The 17,984-nt window shown below is 44.7% G+C and overlaps 1 protein-coding gene across 3 annotated transcripts; it reads right to left on the bottom strand.

Annotated features, from left to right (window-relative positions):
- Positions 1-362: 362 nt before the first annotated feature.
- IRF7 (interferon regulatory factor 7) lies at positions 363-17,337 on the bottom strand. Of its 3 annotated transcripts, none has more exons than XM_081168376.1 (12): positions 17,110-17,337; positions 12,954-13,095; positions 11,673-11,838; positions 10,777-10,972; positions 10,248-10,333; positions 8,909-8,957; positions 6,760-6,843; positions 6,045-6,266; positions 5,060-5,272; positions 4,289-4,672; positions 2,328-2,446; positions 363-645 (listed from the first exon to the last, which is right to left on the bottom strand). In XM_081168376.1, the coding sequence occupies exons 2-12, from the start codon at positions 12,974-12,976 to the stop codon at positions 499-501; spliced, it is 1,689 nt and encodes a 562-aa protein (XP_081024502.1). In that variant the 5' UTR covers positions 12,977-13,095; positions 17,110-17,337; the 3' UTR covers positions 363-498. The 3 variants fall into 3 exon arrangements, with proteins under 3 accessions (XP_081024502.1, XP_081024501.1, XP_081024503.1); XM_081168375.1 differs by having other exon boundaries at positions 8,909-8,960; positions 17,110-17,336; XM_081168377.1 differs by lacking the exon at positions 6,045-6,266 and having other exon boundaries at positions 8,909-8,960.
- Between the last annotated feature and the right edge of the window lie 647 nt (positions 17,338-17,984).

Here is a 17,984-nt window from a genome sequence, read left to right as displayed (position 1 = left end):
CCTGTTTAGCATGGAGTACACACAGCCCTGTTTTTAGCATGGTGTACAGACAGTGCATTTGTTTTATCAGGTGTATATATAACTGGCTGAGAACTGGAACGCTGCTAGATTGCCATTTTGGCTTTGTTATTTTTATGATCTGTTTTCCAATATTTACTTTTATGTTGTTGGTTTATTTTTATTTTTATTTTGTAATTGCAACATACCTTCCTAGAATCTTTTGGGCTGAAGGGCAGGATGCAAATTCAACCCTGATTGTAACCCTGTTCCCAAAAGCTTTATCAAGTGCACCACTATGGTGATGTGCACCTGTTAGTTCCAGCCTCAGATAAAAAGCAGAAGTTATGCAGGGTGACAGAATACAGAGACCAAAAAAGTGGGTTTTACTGTAGCTCCTCATGCAAGCCAAATGTGGAAGTGACCCCTTGCGAATGTGAACACACATACAAACCCACATACTCCAGTCTTACTATTTGAGATCTTGACAAGAAACATGAACTAATCCATCTCCATCATGGTAGTTAGCTGCTCTATCATATCAAACAGGCTGTTGGAGAGTTGCAGGCTCAAGTTTTCACTGTTCAGGGATGAGAAGCCTTGCCTCTGCAGGTCTTCATGCCACTGCTTACAAACCATCGGCACCAACTGCAAGACATAAAAAAGCCCGTTAAGGCTTGCCTACTTACTCCAAGATACCTTCTTGCTATGCAGCTGTCCTCAAAACCCCCTAAAATATATGCACACCCAACACCAAACAAAACAAAAGACAGACTGCCTGCAATTCTTTCAAGAGCCAAATGTCTACACTCCTCTCCAAATGGCACTTCTGGCAGAGAGGATTGGGGGCCTTCAAAACCTGCTTGATCAAAGGAGATAGCAGGATTGAAAAGAAGTATGCCCCTCCCAGACCATCTCCAACCCTCTAAAACACCACTACCTGCCTCCATCCTACAACCAGGTAAGCCAAAAACAGCAGAGCAATAAGAATCTGCCTTTGGTACCTACTAGGTACTTATAAGTACCTAACAAGGACGCAGGTGGCGCTGTGGTCTAAACCACTGAGCCTCTTGGGCTTGCGGATCAGAAGGTCGGCGGTTCGCATCCCCGTGACAGGGTGAGCTCCTGTTGCTCAGTCCCTGCTCCTGCCAATCTAGCAGTTTGAAAGCACGTCAAAGTGCAAGTAGATAAATAGGTACCGCTCCGGTGGGAAGGTAAATGGCGTTTCCGTGCACTGCTCTGGTTCGCCAGACGCAGCTTAGTCATGCTGGCCACATGACCCGGAAGCTGTATGCCGGCTCCCTCAGCCGGTAAAGTGAGATGAGCGCCGCAACCCCAGAGTCGTTCGCGACTGGACCTAATGGTCAGGGGTCCCTTTACCTTTACGTTTTAGGTACTTATAAGAATGTGAGCCTGGCACGGGAGTGCCTGCCGTGCTGTGGTCCATGGGGTCATGAAGAGTCAGACACGACTAAACGACTAAACACCAACAACAAGAATGTGAGCCAAGGATCCAGCATTATGTTCCAATAGATATCAAGGTACTAAAAATAGAGCTGGTTTCCCTCCAGGAGGAGGGACAAGACAGTGCGACAAGAGATGTCTGCCAGCCGTCAACAAGCCAGTGAGACATAGTAAGAAGTGTGTGTCGGCGTGTGTTCATGCACACCAAACAACCCCTTTTGAACACTGCTCTGTTGCAGGAAAAATGTAGAATACATCAGAGCTTGAATTAAGTAAAAAACCACTAATATGAAGGGTCATGAGGGGAACAGGTATAGGACTAAAAGACAGGGGACTGGTCAAACCCAACCTACTCATTCACACTTCCACTTGTTCGATGGCAAGAAAGCACGGGTCCAAGGGGTTTTCTGCTGGCTGCCTGCTTTCTAGCTGGGAGCTGATGTGAGTAGAAGTTCAAAATATCTAGAGGGCACCAAGTTGGCAAATGTTGGAATATGGTATTTTAAAATCCACTGGGCAACCTTGTCATTCTGCTTAAGCCGCTTCACACAGTTGTTACAAGAATAAAATACTTTTTGGGGGGATGGGGAGGTGCAACAATCATGCACAGCACCCTAATCTTCTTGGAGGAGACATTACTTTGCACTGCCTCCAAAGGTGCTTGCGAACACATGCATCACACAGGTATGCTTGCTAGGGAGTCCAGAGTAACCGTGGTTCCTTTTCTGAAAGCAAGCCAGCTTTGCTACCATACCTGTGGTGGAAATGGCCTTCAGATTTTGTCTGGACGAGTGGACTAGAAAGTCATTTTATTCCTAAAGGCAGTACTGTGCGCTGTTAACTTAAGAGGACTGCTTTTTGCTCACCTTCACCAAGATGAGCTTGGATTCCTTGGGTTTGTCAGATGCAAAGGACTGGCCAAAGCACAGGTAGATGGTGTAGTCAGGAGAGGAACATCTCTGACCATCACGGAAAGCCCTCAGTTCTGTTACAAAAGAGAAAGATCCAAGGCTCTTCTAAGTCACTTTGGGGATCCATGAACAGAAAGGGCAATAAAAAACCCAAAGGTGTTTTCACTTGTCTTGGTAAAAAGCTACTTGTGTCATGTGTGAAGGTTAATGAATAATACTGAACTCCCAAATCTCATCAGCCCAGCCCAATGGTCAGGGATGAAGGAAGCTGTAGTTCAGTAACATCTGGAGGGCATCATATTGCTATCCCTGCTCTAGGCAATATAGATTTAGAGATGTTTGCATTGCATTATAGGCCAGTTTAAGAAGAAATGAATATAAGCCTTCTATGTGAAAAGAACTTTGGAATAACAGGAAGCTATAGGAGTGATTTTCAGTTAATCAAGAAGCTCTTCACCCAAGTTTGCAAGTGCCAATTTGCAACTGCAACAGCATACAGAGATTTAACGTGTAGGAATGGACTTCTATACACAGGTGACAACTGAGTCTGAACTGTGGGTTTATCCACACTTCCTCTTATCCACACTTCCTCTTTCCACAGGAAACCCACTTTTTAGCACTCAATCGGAGCCGATGGCAATCCAGATTTTCTCTGGGTTGACATTTGCTCTGATTTAGCACTAAAGAGCGGGTATTCCCTGGGAAAGGAGTGGGGCAAAGGCAAACCATGCCTAGAAAGTATGGGTCAAGCAGAGAACTGCTCCGACACGTGCTTCCTAGCAAGGGACAAGCAGAAGTGTGGGTGAGTTCTGTTAACATAGTTTAATAACAAAAGCAGCGGAGACTGAACAGTGGCGATCTCCTGCTCAAGCAGAGGGATTAGCAGGTTAGCTTTGTAACCTCTGCTAATACAATAGGGGAAGCCATCTCTGTTTTAAGCAGGGGACTGTGATTCAAACCCCTCACTGAACTGGTTTCAATTTGGCTGTGTGCTGTGAACAGGTATGTGTAGTCAATGCAGGATTTAACCCTGCCTTTGCACCCATCAGACGATGTCGCAAGTGGTGTCAACTGATGGGTGGGCAGGTGTAGCTTAGGGTATGGTCTTGTGGGTGAAAGTGGACCCTGGCAGGCTAAGGGGTTCTTCACCCCTGGCCTTAGGGTCAGATGCTCAGCTCTTAGCCCCTACAACACTGACCTACCTTATTGGATCACTGTAAGGATTACTAAAATAGGGTATGTGAACTGCCTCATATTCTCTAAACCACTCCAAAAATATTAAGCAGCATTACTGCTCTCCTTCACTTGGGCAGTGCCAGAAGCTTGACAGGCACAATGAAAACGGGCCACAATTAGTGCCATGTGTGCCCTGCAGTAAGCAGTCAAAACTCTGTGTCAAGACATGCTCCTCAACCCGCCATACCTGTTGCTTATTGCTCCAAGTTCTGCTCCAAGCTTTGTGGACTAGAACGTACCTTTAAAAAAGGGGGTGGGGAGCAGAGATTCTGAGAATGATACATTCTGCACCCAATAACAGCCTCATCTCACTCATATCCATAAAAGCTGAAATGGTAAGGCCTGGGTGGGATGAAAGTCACAGGCTACTGATAACACCCAACACCATTCATTGCACAAGGCACTTTTGAAATACCGTATTATGGCCAAATCACAGCTAAGCAAAAAGTCTTACTGCCCCCTAAGGGAGGCCTTTTATGACATTGGGGAGGTTTTAATGCGCATAAGGGTTCCAAATCAAAGCCTTTGGGCCTGACCCATGTCTCAGGTGTTTTCTCCATGACTCAACAAAAGCAGTTTCACAACTGTGTCATCATGTGCCTGTTTTTAAACGAGTCATGCATTAACACACAGTTTAATTTCGTGCCCACAGAGGAAATACCATGTTCCTAGAGAATCACCTTGGCAGAATCTTTCATAGTTGAAGATGTCAGTTTCTTCCTCCCGTCCCAACAGCCTGGGTGGAGGACGCGATGCTGTGTGGTCCAACTCTTTGGAGAAAGCCCAGAAGACCTTACATCGACCAATTCGCCAGGCACAGATCTTATTGTTCTTCTGGTACAGCAGCAGACCCACATTCTTAAGCAGTGTCAAGGTATGATTAACTTGCTTTTGATCAGGAAGGATCTCCGGGTTTGGAAATAGAACATGTTGTATCTGCGGGTTTCCTCCAATTTCATAGTATGGGTTGTATGTGAACATACAGCTGTTAAATTCTACTCCTGCTTCGTGCAGCAGCTTCCCGCGGTAGTAGATAGAGACATCCAGATTGAGAGGGGCACATCCTGAAAGAGACAAGACCGTGCTTAATCCAGTGGGGGAAGCTTATTAGCTCCATGCCTGCTAAGGGGTCAGGCTGACAAGCCATCTGCAGCGCAGCACAACGCTTACACTGACAGAGGAAAAATGCTATTTGGTGGTAGCGGCAGGTACATTGATAGAACCATCATATCCAACAAAGAGAAAGCTATATTATCATCCGTGTGGCTAACTTAAGGCAGTTAGCAGTACAGCTCTGCTGCACATAAGCTATAGCTAAGCAAACAGCATATATTCCCTACAGAGGTTTGGCCCTCTTCTTTAAGACCTTGCTGCCCAGAGACCTAAACCCATTGCCCTCATGATTCCATATTTGTTTTGGACTTGCTCAAAAATAGGATGCATTCACTAACCTGCATTGTTCTGCAGTGGAGCAGCATGAAGGGGGGGTTGTTCTAGTGGGGAAGGGGCAACTGGAGGTGCAAATGTGTTCTGTTCCACCATGGCTTGCTGGTTTGGAAACAGATGGCAGTCATTTCTCAACAGGTTGCTCATCACTCCATTTCCCTGAGGTTCTTCATTCAGGAAAACGTGTTCAATGAAGTTGTTATCATACAGGGCTTCTCCTAGCACAGAAGAGGAACACCTTGGGAATTCTAACAAATGTTATGCATGCCCTAGCTCAGCCTTTGCTGACCTGGTGCCCTCCAGATATTTGGTATGCCAACTCTCAACAGTCTCAGCCAGCATGGCAGTGATCTGCTTGCACAAGGCATAAGTGCAGGTTACGTGTAGCTCTTTATTGAGCATTCATTCAGATAATTTTTGTGAGGAGGTTATGTGACAATAAGCATTCACACTTGTACAGAGTTTATACAGTACATCTTAGCCCAACACTTTTTAGTGCATTTCCCCCTCAGTTTCCTACTTGCAAAAAGTCAAGGTTTCTTATTAAAGTGGATTATTATTATTATTATTATTATTATTATTATTATTATTATTTGCACCAGAGTGCTTTAATTCACTTTAATGGCACAAACTTAAATTTCTGGTATGCAACTGAACCCCTGGGGCAAACTACTGGCAGTCTGGAGGTAACCACAGTCTTCTGCTTGTTGCTAAAGCAAATCAGGAGCTTTGCTACACCTTGTCCGTTCTGGATTTTTTGTTCATTAGGAACTACCATATTTGCTTTGGACATCTGATACTAATTCAAGCAGGCTGAAAATCTTAAAATAGTTTATCATATGCAAGTTCCAGGAATCAAATGGCGATCCAATGAATCAATCTCTCCAGTGCTCCAAAAACCACTGCGCAGCTCAGTAAAATTTCTTTTTAGCACAATTATTCATTTTGGAACAATTCCAGACATGCAGACTGCAGAGTAACTCTACTCACCCACATGGTTAGCTTGATTTATCCCAGGAGGTGTATTTTGTTGAGGAAGCTGCAGTGGATGAACGGCAATTGGCTGGGAATTCACATTTGGTGGACGTGCAGCCAGCCAGCCGTCTGCTACTTTACAACAGTTATTTGCCAGTGGTTCACTCACTACTCCAGGCACCAGAGGCAAGCAGCTGTTTTGGTCGATACAAGGGATTGTATCTGCAACTTCCCCTGCTGTATTGGGGTGGAAAAGAAACAAATCAATGGAAGGGAGATGAAGGAAGCTGCACAGAGTGACTGGGGAAACCTAGCTAGATGGATGGGGTATAAATAAAATAGTAGTAGTAGTAATAATAAATAAAATAATAAAATAATAATAATAAAATAATAATAATAATAATAATAATAATAATAATAATAATGCAACTCAAGAGAACACACTAGCCTTTATAACAAATTAAGCACAAGACAATGTGAAATTTGTATGCCATGCCTCTTGAACAAATTTTGAAAGATGTAGGGATATATAGGTTCTAGCTGCACCGGCTCACTCCCCATCACATACACACACGAAATATTGTACATTAAAGCCCCTGAGCATGAGATCACATTTGTTATTAAAAGTATCTGAGCAGCAGCTAGAAACAGAAATGTGTAGCCATCCTTAGAACTCAGAGGCTGAGGAAGAGATGCAAGGTGATTCTGCCAAGCCCACAGCCAGACCTACCTAGAGGATGTTCTGGAACAGGAGCCCAGGAGACTTGTGAAACTTCATCAATGTCAGCTTGCTGCAAAACCCACTGGAGCACATCTAGATGGTAAAACAGGCATCAGCAGTGATGCATTTGGGCAGATGAAGTCTATACTGGTTCAGAACGATGTTGATGTGGATGCTGCACCAGTCCTAATTTTAAAGCGTCTAACGCCTTTGAAATTCTCTCTTCTTCTCATGCAAGTTTAGAGGAGGAGGATATGCAGACAGAGCCCACAAAATGGAAGCCAGTGCCAAGTATGTGATAAATAACCCCCATCCTTTTGTATCAGAAAGTGATCTATCATGCCCACCCCCAGGTTCAGTGTGTGCCCTTGCCCTCCAGAATATGAGCTCATAAAAATCAAACCAACTATCAAATCCGCTCTAGAGGAGCTGCACCTTGGCTGCGTCGCCTGTGCCTGGTGCAGCTCAGCTCCCTGGGCCTGACCCAGGGGAGGAGAGCAGGCGAGTGGATGGCAGCACGGCCGCCCACCCCTCCTTGGCTGTGGCACACCTCAAACCTGGTGGCAGCAGCTCTTCTGACCCGGCAGCAGAGAGCAGCCCTCCTTGGTCACCCAGCTGCAGTGGCCTTGTGGCCAGGTCAGATCTGACCTGGCAGCAGATAGCAGGAGAGTCAGCAGAGAGCAGGAGGAGAATGGGCAGCAGCTTCCCCGCCTCTCTCCAACCCTGAACTGTGGCGCACGGAAGGGTGCCCTCTACACCCCTCCCCCCTCAGGGGTGCAGTCTTCGTGCCCGCCCTGGGCAGTGCGGGCATACACTCCGCCCCAACCACACCTGTATATAGGGGGCAAGGTTTTATAGACCAATACTTAAACCTGGTAGCATAGTAGTGCACAATCCTCAAAAACAAGTGTTATGTACTGCAGACGATTAAGTTCCATTAGCAGCTTAGTAACTAATTCTGCACCAGGTGCAGCTTCCGGACTGAACCCAAGGCAGCCCCACACAGAGCATGTTACAGGAATCTAGCTGCAAGATTATCAAGGCATGAATGACTGCCACGTGTTTTCAGCAAGCAACCAAAACAGCTGAATCTAATCAGAGGCATATCTAGTTCAGCACCACCTCCAACAACTGCCAGCAAAACGCCCCTGGAAAGTGCCTCTCTGGACAAGACAGGGTAGCGGTTTCCCATTTGTCAGATGAACAAGGGGATGCCTTGATTTTTTCAGTTGCTACAGGGGCTAGGGAACTGTCTGTGCATCTGCCAAAGCTTTTAAAAAAGTGATATCTAAAGGCCAGTGCCCAGCAGAAAACTGCACAGTGGTGATGCTGTTTTTTGTTTTCATTTCCATGTTAAAGCTTAACGTGTATACATATTCAAAATCCTTTTATTGAAACAGTTCCAAAAGTAATCACTCATTTGTGAAGCTTCTTTCTCTCTCTCTAGTTTCTCTGGTCATTATTTCTTTTAATGAGGTGGGCAAAATGGCTTGATGCAAGCCATATGCCAGGCTTGGAAATTTGCATGAGCAGCCCCTAATTCCAAATGGTTGGATTAGGGATTCCTGTGCGGGTTTTCATTTTTTTAGTACTTCCAGTTGATCTTCCAATATCAACTGATATTTTTCAATTGCTATGCTGGGTGTGTTGTGATCCTACAGGCCTAGGCATGCTTCCCAATGGTAGCTCTGTCAGGCACGTTTCATTCCGATGTGGTGTAGTGGTTAGAGTACCGGACTAGGACTAGGAGAACAACTAGGTATCTGAAGAAGTGTGCATGCACACGAAAGCTCATACCAAGAACTAACTTAGTTGGTCTTTAAGGTGCTACTGGAAGGAATTTTTTTATTTTGACTATGGCAGACCAACACGACTACCTATCTACTACTAGGAGAACACAGTTCAAAGTCTTGCTCAGTTATGAAACTCACTGGGTGACTTTGTGCCAGTCACACTCTCAGCCTAACCTACCCCACAAGATTGTTGTGGGGACAAAATGGGGAGGAAGAGAACCATGTATGCTCTCTTGAGATCCCTGGAGGAAAGTTGGAATGCAAATGTGATAAATGAATAAATATAGCAAAAATATGTTCTAAGCATCTACCCCAAATTTATGTCCGTAAACCAGAAAATGAGCATTCAAGTTTTGACAGCTTACCTGGGCATGGATTTTCCAGTGACAGGGATTTAAAAATATCATCGATCTCCTGCTGTAAACCAGAAAAATAAAGTTTTCTCCAAGACGACGATACATACAAAAGATGCTGTTTTCAGCATCTTGAAATGATACTATTGCAGCTTATCCCAGGAACTTTCAACATTTTTAGTAATCAACTGTATTTCAACTCTTGTGATTCAGAGCAACAGCCTTGCCTTTTAATTTGCAAAAATTGAAGTTAAGCCAAACAAAGACAAGAACTAGTCTGGACCTTCCAAAATGTCTTACATTCAGGATTGGGAAGCATTTTGGCCCTCCAGATGTTGCTGAACTACAACTCCCATCAGCATGGCCAGTGGTTCAGCCAGATGTTGTGGTTCAGCAACATTCTGGGGGGCAAAGGCTCCCTCACACCAGCTGTGCATGCCTAGTACTGAGGAAAGCTTCCCTCAGAGCTACAATCTCAAGAGCATTTCTCATATGCAAGGTTTCAGTCATTTTGGGTCTCTCACACATATTTAAAGTAACGTACGTTTTCAAATACAAAATTTGGGATCCAATCCTAAGCATGTCTATTATGGAGTCAGCCTGCATAGGAATGCCCTGCTAAAATGGCTTGTGCTTAATTGCAACATAACCATCCCCTGTGAAAATGTCCAGTATGTATGAAGTCTGGAAAGTCTGTTGGATTTACTCCTGTAATCAGCTGCACAAAGCTGGCCAGCAACGGGACCATTACTCTTTGCACAAATACTATTTGCTAGTCCACTGGAGCACAAAGACAGGCACATCTCCTTCTTTCCTGCCACATGGCAATGACATCGTTATCACCAGCAGCTCCATAAACTGTTTTGCTGCAATGCACTTCCCAACTTCCCATGAAAACATCATGAACATGTGTTCATATATTGAAGCTCCTGGATAATCTTTGTTATTTCTATATACGTAAAATTTGGAAAAAATTAAGAAACAAACACACTGATCTGCTTCCGAATTAATCAATTTAAAAACCTTTAAGTTGACTGAGAAGCTGCCTCTAACAGACTGAATCCCTACAGACAGGGATTCTTCATGTGTCTGTCACCACTTGAGATGCCTGTCCTTCCATTAGTTCTTCAGCAATGTTCTCCCTTGCTCAAGGAGTTGCTCCTTGCTCCCTTGCTCACCCCACCCACCAATAATTTTTGCATTCACATCAACTTAATTATTGGATGTTTATTCATTAGAAACAAGACCCTGGTCTAGAGTCCTACACCAATGCATTGACCAGCTCTAAACTGAATAGCTTTCGAATTGTTCCACGGCCCTCTCAAACCTATTGTGCCCAGCTGTACTGTACCTGGGTTGTAGACTGGTGTAGAGCTGGGGATCCCTCACTGCAGGGGCTCATATGCAACTGATCAACTTCCTGGTTACTTCCACTGACTTGGAGAGGAGGAGACACATAGGAAAAATGACACAATGAACAACAGTTCCAGGATGAAATGCAAATACAAGAAGATACATACTTTCGTGACCTGGTTGCAGAGAACTATGGCCCCATCTGCACTATACATTTAAAGCAGTATCATACCACTTTGAGCAGTCATGGCTTTCCCCCAGAGAAGCCTGGAAACTTTTGTTAAGGGTGCTAAGAGTTGTTAGGAGACCCTTATTCCCCTCTCAGCCCTACAATTCCTGGAGTGATTTAAACAATTTAACAATTGATCCCTTTTAAAAGAGATTACAATTTTTCAGACCCTGGAATTCCCTTGAAGCATGAACAGAGAGAGCCTGTGGTGGATGCCCACACTTCCTGCAATTTATCAAGCACTTCATGTTAAAGAAAGTTTTGCAGCCCTAACCCTGCATCCCTTTTCTGTCTTTACTTGTGTCGGCAGGAGGATTAACAGGCGATGTAGAGTTGCGGCTGCAGGGGATGATTCGGTACACGTGGTAGTCAAGGTATTCCGATTCAACTTCTTCAAATCTTTTTGTACTGTTTAAGGCACAGCGGAAGTTGGTTTTCCATCTGGCTGGGTTTAGTACACCTTCATTGTACTTTCCGCTGACCATAGCCCACGCCTTTCCACACAGAAACATGGGAGAAGAAGAGATGGAAAAGTGTGAAAGAACTATTCTGATGAAGACCACATTCACACCACGTTTTTAAAGCACTATGATACCTCTTTAAACAGTCATGGCTTCCCCCAAAGAATTCTGGGAGCTGTAGTTTGTTAAGAGGACAGTTGTTAGGTGACCCTCCCAGAGCTATAATTCCAAGTTCCCTAGGAAGAGGGATTGACTGTGAAACCACTATGGAAATTATAGTAGCTGCAGGGTGCCTTCAGAGGCAGGGTACATTGCATGTTTGCAGAAATGGGCACTCTGCATGCCTACCAGAGAATCTGCTTTATTATTCAGCTGCAACCGCTGGTAAATTGGACTCCAGTCTGTGAAAGCTTATGCCACAATACATTTGTTAGTCTTTTTTTTAAGGTGCCAGAAATGGCTTTTATACTAGAGAGTTGGAGGAAGTCAACGTAGCATTAAAGAGATCATTCTGCTTGCCTGATGGAATGATCTCTCTTCTCCTTCCTTACTCCTGGTGCTGTTCTGGGGTTGGTGTCTCCTGAACCCCCTCAGAGCCAATTTGGTGGGGGTGCAGGAGAGAGGGGACTTTCCAACTGCACTACCAAAGTTCTTAAATGGCACAACCCAGTAGCTGAATCTGGCCATGGCAAATACATGCAAGAAGTCAGCCTTAGTAGAACGAGAGTATTACCTGGAAAATCTTGTAATCACTTGCCACAAGGTTCTTCCTTGAATTGTGCTTCCAAAGGATACGAAAGGTTGTGTGGGTGTCATCAGTCCAGGCCACGCTTTCTTTACATCTTCCACTGTTGATCTCATTGATCAACCAGTCAAAGAAACGGACCTTTTGACGGCCCCTGAAACAGCAAAGAGAAATGCTGAACTGGAGGTTCAAAAATACTGGAGGGAATGTAGCCTAGATATCACCCCAACATGCAGCAGCAGCGTCAATTACGACAGTTGCACATGTGGCACAATGGCCCCAGAAATCACTCGTGTCAGACCTCTAGGAAAAAGAAAAGACATGGATCCTACACAAAAACAGATGCCGATTACCATAGCAACTTCTTAATAAACAACAGGTTGTTCTGGTCTTTGAAGTCAACACTTTTCCTCATACAAATGTCAAAAATACTTTTAAAGCAGCAGCTTCCTGGATACCCCCAGGACAGGACAGCCCAGCAATATAATTCATTAAGAGACATGAGAGTGAAGAGGGTCAACAAATCAGCAGCTGGAGGGCAACAGTTGAGTTGGATGTGGACTTCAGTCTGAACCTGAGCTTGTCTACCATTTGAACCATGAAAATAAGGGTGCTTGTATTAATTATTATTGTCACAAGGCTGGGTAAAGAAGGTGCACTTGGATTCCTGCGCAATAATCATGAAACTTGTACATATCTACTCACCACAGGTGAGGGCTGTAGTTGGCTAGGCCCAAACTCCAAAGCGCAGGCTCACCATAAAGTGGATTTTGACACTCAAGAGGAACTAAAACTAACTGGAGCAAGAAACCAAAGGAGCAACCTCAAAAAAAGTGTAGCAGAACAAACACTGGACCTATTATTATATTAAGTTTTACCTCAATTTTAGCTACCCTCAGTGGCGCTACTGTTTGGTCATTGGCATCTCATGCAGTAAGGTCTGCATTCCCAAAACTCAATTACTACTAGTAAGCCCTACTGAACACATTGGCTTACTTCCAAGTAAACGTGTAGGACTCGAATGAGTATGTTCTAGTTAATATGGGCTGCTAATAAATAAATAAATAAATAAATAAATAAATAAATAAATAAATGCAATGTGTGTGTGAAATCCCAACCTATATCAAGCAGACAGAATTGTCAGTTTTGGCTGAGAAACTCAACCAACACAGCTTCAGAAGTTATTGTGTAGAAGTGTGTCTTTGCACGCACCCAGTTCTCCCTCCCCGCCCATGCCTGCATGCCTCTGATTGCCACAAGAACACTCACCTCTCATTTGCTGGTGCAGCCATTCTGGAGTCAAATAAGTCTTAAAATATGCCTTGTGGCAAGTTGAAATATGACAGCTACACACACTGAATCTTGTACTGCTTAATGTCTTGTGGACTAATGGAAGATCATGAGGCAGAATCTGTACAGACCAGAGAAAATAAAAATGCGGAAGCCATGTCAGCAGACTCGGTCGTTTTGATAGGTTTTATTACATGTTAGAAAACAGAGTTACTGTATGGTTGAGTTGCTACTAAGCGAGCACAGGATATATTCATTAGGTCAGAGCTTTCCAAACTGTGTGTCGCGACACATCACTGTGCCAGCTGCAGTGTGTAGGTATGTCGTGCAAACGCTCCCCACACTCCTCCCAGGGCTGGAAAGGGGTTAGTTTAACCTCTGGTTTGCTAGTATAACTGAATTACTGTGTCGTGAAATGATGCATGTCTAAAAAGTGTGTCACCAACATGAAAGGTCTGGAAAGCTCTGCATTAGGTTGTGCAAAATCTGAGGGTCCTCTATGAAGCTAAATACCATAATAACAGCAACATGAACCACCAGCAACTATCACAATCTCTCAGAAATATTACCAGAACTTCCACCCCCCCCCCCACAATAAAGTTGCTCTTCTACAATACAAACACACCCTCAAACAGCATCTACTTGAGAATTCAGGAGAAAAACAGGAGCGCTGCACTTCAGGAAGTGTGCCAACACCACCCAGAATAACAACTTGCACTACTTCTCTTTTATCAAACCATCAGCCGTTTTCTTGTCTGCGATGAGTTTCAACTTATCTGACCTCACCCAGCCACTTTCCAGGGCAGAAAAGCCTCCACAGCTGCTTCAGATGGAAAGGAGAAATAAAATTAACTGTCCTTCATATTCCAATGATGACCTAATTCCCTGCAGCTGTGAAGAAGCATGTGTGAGAGAAAATAAGATCCCTGTGGGACTAAGAGCGAATGTCTATGGAACTAATCTGGCAATCTAAGAGCAGAACCACTACAAAAGTGCTTCCATAAGTCCCCACCCACATACTAGATGCAGAAGCATATAATGGCAACAAAAGCTGCCATGTGGTCCAAGAGCAAAAAAGGAGTCCTGTCAGGGTAAGCTGGGGACATTTGCCACTTGAGGCAAAAAATAAAATAAAAAATCCCCCACCACAGATGCACCTCAAGATTCACATCTGCTTAAAAATATTAAGTTATAGTCTATTATTATGGCTAGACAGTCAGTGTCTTTGCAATCATTTCATTTACTAATGTGCTGCCTAATTCAGCCTGCTTGAGAACTGCAAAAATCTAAACTACTCCCAACCCTAAAACCTATAGTAATTTTCCAAACAGCCACAGCCACACATTTCAGCCTCACATATTGCACAAAAGTGCACCTCCTAACAATATTTTCAGCAGTTTAGGATGAAGATATCTTGCTGCAGTTACCTTCCCATTAGTTGAACCTCTGTTACATCCTCATCAGTAAAACTCCAGGCCAACTGTACACCAATGCCATCTTAACTGAAGATGCTTCTTCATGGGGCCACCAGGTGGCGCGTTGGAAGATGGCCGACAATAACATCTCTCTGACCCATACGAGGTAATTAAGGGGCTGCTATGGGAAGTATGCAGTCTTTCTACCCCCCCAGGAGACACCTTGCCAGCGGTGTTCACAATGCACCCCCGATCCGAGAGATGGGGGTGCCGAACACTTGGCACGAGCCCTCGGTGAAGTCAGATCTTCCTGATGCCGATTCCAATTAGCGCGTGCTGGTTAGCTTCAGCTCGGAATTATAATTGGAAACATACGATTGGAATGAAGCTGAAGCACATATATCAAGTAATGTTCGAGAGACAAGACTGCTGATTAATGGATCTCTGTGACCGGGAGTGACGGATGGATAAGTAAATCTTCTGATGAATCACCACTAGGAGACTGTAGTGGAGGAAAAAACTTTTTTTTTCTTTGCACAATGTGATATTAATAACCCTTCACCCCAGATAGAAATAAGATCGTTGCGTTTTTATTATTCACAAGCAGGAATTCAAGAACTGTGTGGGATGGATTATAACAGGAGAGAGGATTGGTGAACGGTGAGAATGAGGAATTTTTTTATGACGCAGTTAAAAAATGGTGTCTCGCCAAGACAGGCTTGCCGGAGAAAGAAGGACAGGGGGAGGAGAATCAGGATCGTTCGAAAGAGAAGGAAAGTTGGAACGCAAGCTTGACCTGACAGAGCCTCCTGACTCATTTGATTTATTTGGCAAGCCTGAGAAAAGTAAAGGACAGACCGAAGATTAATTTTTTTTATGGAAGCGCTGAACAGAGGCTGTCCCTGAGTGATATGATCTTTGGGCAGTACAAAACCCACACAAAGGATGCCTGTTTTCAATCTGCTTGTGAAAATTATCAGAGATCGCAAAGAAAGGAATATACGATAACAACAAGAAGAGAAAGAAAGTAATAAAGGACTATCTGGATTGAACTGGATAGAACTGTCTAATTAAAGCAGTAATAGAAGTGATGTTTGGATTCTCGTCCGGAGCTTGATGTATGGGTACCCCCAACAAAATTTAAAATTTGGCTGTATAATTTGAAACTAATGTGATTTGGATAATGTGATGTGATTGGCCTGTTAAATTTTTTTTTTTTTTAAAAAAGAAGATGCTTCTTTAGGTACCTCTGCTGTCTGAAGTGCAGCAGCGGGCAACTAATTAGGGTTGAGGGAGCTTCCTTGGCGACCCTATCCCTTTCAGTGGCATGTTCTGTTCAGCTAGAGTGAATTTGCCCCTATGAACTTATGAGGGAGGTTAGAAAACAAATGTAATTTCAGAACCACACCAATTTACAGTAATCAAGCATTGGCTTCAAGTTACTGAATATTTGGGTAGTGCTGACAAAGGGCCATTTGTGCATTGTCAATAATTGCCCTTTGACAAAACTTTGAATAGGACCTGCCTAGTATTTTGTCTTCTGACATGTGCTACTGAAAAATCACCAGGGAAGAGCTGCTTCTCTGAGAAGCCAAAGGCGAGACTTCCCTTAAAAATGCCACTGTCCTGATTGACTTCTATTGCAATATTTTCTTCCTATTGACACAGCAATTCAGTGTCAATGTCTTCTTCTGAGGAATTATCATCCCTCTTGCAAAAATACAGAAGCAACCTAGACTGCTAGGCATTTTAAAAGGCAACCTAAAGTCAGACCAGGGAACTACTGCATCAGTGCTGGTTCACATGATGCAAGGCTTAATTTGTGCCAGGGATTCTCATTCCTACAACCTGTTCTGTATCAGGGACGAGGCATGGAATATCTCTGGCCTAGCCAGGGCATTACCCTCCAGGTGCTGCTGCAGGACAACTCTTATCCCTAATCACTGGCCGTGCTGGCTGGCACTGGTAGCTGTAGTGTAGCTCAACAACATCCCAAGGGTAGCATTGGCTACCCTTGGTGAATTTCCTCTATAGAAGGTATGTCTTTCCCTACACCCCCAGGAACTATTTTACCACTCCTGTACATCTATGTCTGTGCAGATATAATTTTTCTTACCCCCCCGGGGGTGGGGGGAAGACAGCGATCGCAGCGGCAACTGCTGTCCACTGTGTGCTCGTCTGACCAACACGTGCTGCCCCAAAGTTGCCTACACGTGTAGCCTCCAGACATAAAGTCCTTACAAGCCGTTTGACAGTGTGCACATCGGGTAGGTGGGGATTGCACGAGCATGCTAACTTTGAATATGTTCGACCAACGCAGGCACGCAGGGAGCTGCTCCTCGGGGCAGGCGCGCAAACAACAGATGTCAGCATAAAACTCAACTACGGGGGCTTCCACGGGGTAAATAATACGGTTTACCAAACAGCCTTAAAAATTGTTCTCAAGAGCGACGCAGTGCTCGCGCGAGCAACACTAGAAAGCCTGCGCAAAACTATGAGCTGCCCTTCGATAGGTTCGCTGCTGCAATCCTACACTCAGCAGCAAATCCCACTGACCTCACCGGGACTTACTCTCAGGTAAGTGTGCATGTTATGATTAAAACGAGGAAGACAAAATGATGCAACTCATTCCTCCCTCGCTCTGCACTGAAGCTGCTCTACCTCAGCGACCCTCTTCCCCTCACCCCCGGTTCCAGACACCCAATATAAAGGTGCGTTACCTGTACTGCTACCAGGTGTTTTCTATTGCGCGGCAGGTAGTGGAATTCTGGCGACATCAATACGCTCACGCCCCCTCCGGCGAGGGCTTATATGAGAAGCCGGGACGCATTTCATTGGCTCGGAATGGCTCGGAGGCCGTCAGCGTCGGCCAATCAGAGGCAGCCGCCTTTCGAACGGGCTCGTGCCCCGCCCCCCGCCCCACAGAGTGTTTTCTTTCCTCCCAAACAAAATCCTAGCCGGAGCGTATTACGCCTCTCCCGATTACGAAACCGGCGTTTCTCGTCTCCCCTGCCCATATACGGCGGTTTCCGTCCCTGTAAATCACATGATATCAACGAAAACTTAAGTTTCATTTCCGAGGAGCTCCTTGGCGGGCCACGTGGCTTGCCTGCTGGTCGCCCTTTAGAAAGCACAGAGGTTCTTTTTTTGGAAGGAGAGAGTCTAGCTGCTGTACAGGAGGACCACAAATGCGCCCTCAGAGCAAGGCTGGAATGATTTCACTTCTGCTGGCAAGCAGCCACCTCACTGCACAAGAAGACTTTGCCAACGACCTGCGCCGCTGCATGCGGGCTGGGGCCGTCTTAAGCATATCCGGCGCCGTGGTGCAAAGATCCTTCCGGCACCCCCTTTCCCAGAGTTGTCCACCTTTTTTTAGGGAGCTGACACCACGCTTACACATTATCTCTTCTTGGGGGGCGGCGGCGGGGAACAGGAAACATAAACAATCTTTTTTAGTTGCTTGTTTAATAACAATGCACTTATATATATGACACCACCACATTGATTTTGGCAGATTTAAGACAAATTGTCTTATTATGTAACACCTTGTTTTTAACAATGTTGATTTCTTTTTAAATTCAGAATACAGTAGCTG

Source organism: Podarcis bocagei (assembly GCF_964188305.1).
Source record: "Podarcis bocagei genome assembly, chromosome: 1".
Taxonomy (NCBI): Eukaryota; Metazoa; Chordata; class Lepidosauria; order Squamata; family Lacertidae; genus Podarcis; species Podarcis bocagei.
Note: the sequence above shows the minus strand (reverse complement) of the source record. Positions and strands in the feature narration are given on the sequence as shown.

Bases quoted from the DNA above. Each gene is read 5' to 3' on its own strand.
- IRF7 (XM_081168375.1), bottom strand. From the start codon at position 12,976: ATGGCTGCACCAGCAAATGAGAG. The intron at 10,973-11,672 runs GTAATACTCTCG...CTGTGTGGAAAG, and splicing joins GTGATTACAAGATTTTCCAG to GCGTGGGCTATGGTCAGCGG. The intron at 6,844-8,908 runs GTAAGCTGTCAA...TTTACCATCTAG, and splicing joins ACTGGAAAATCCATGCCCAG to ATGTGCTCCAGTGGGTTTTG.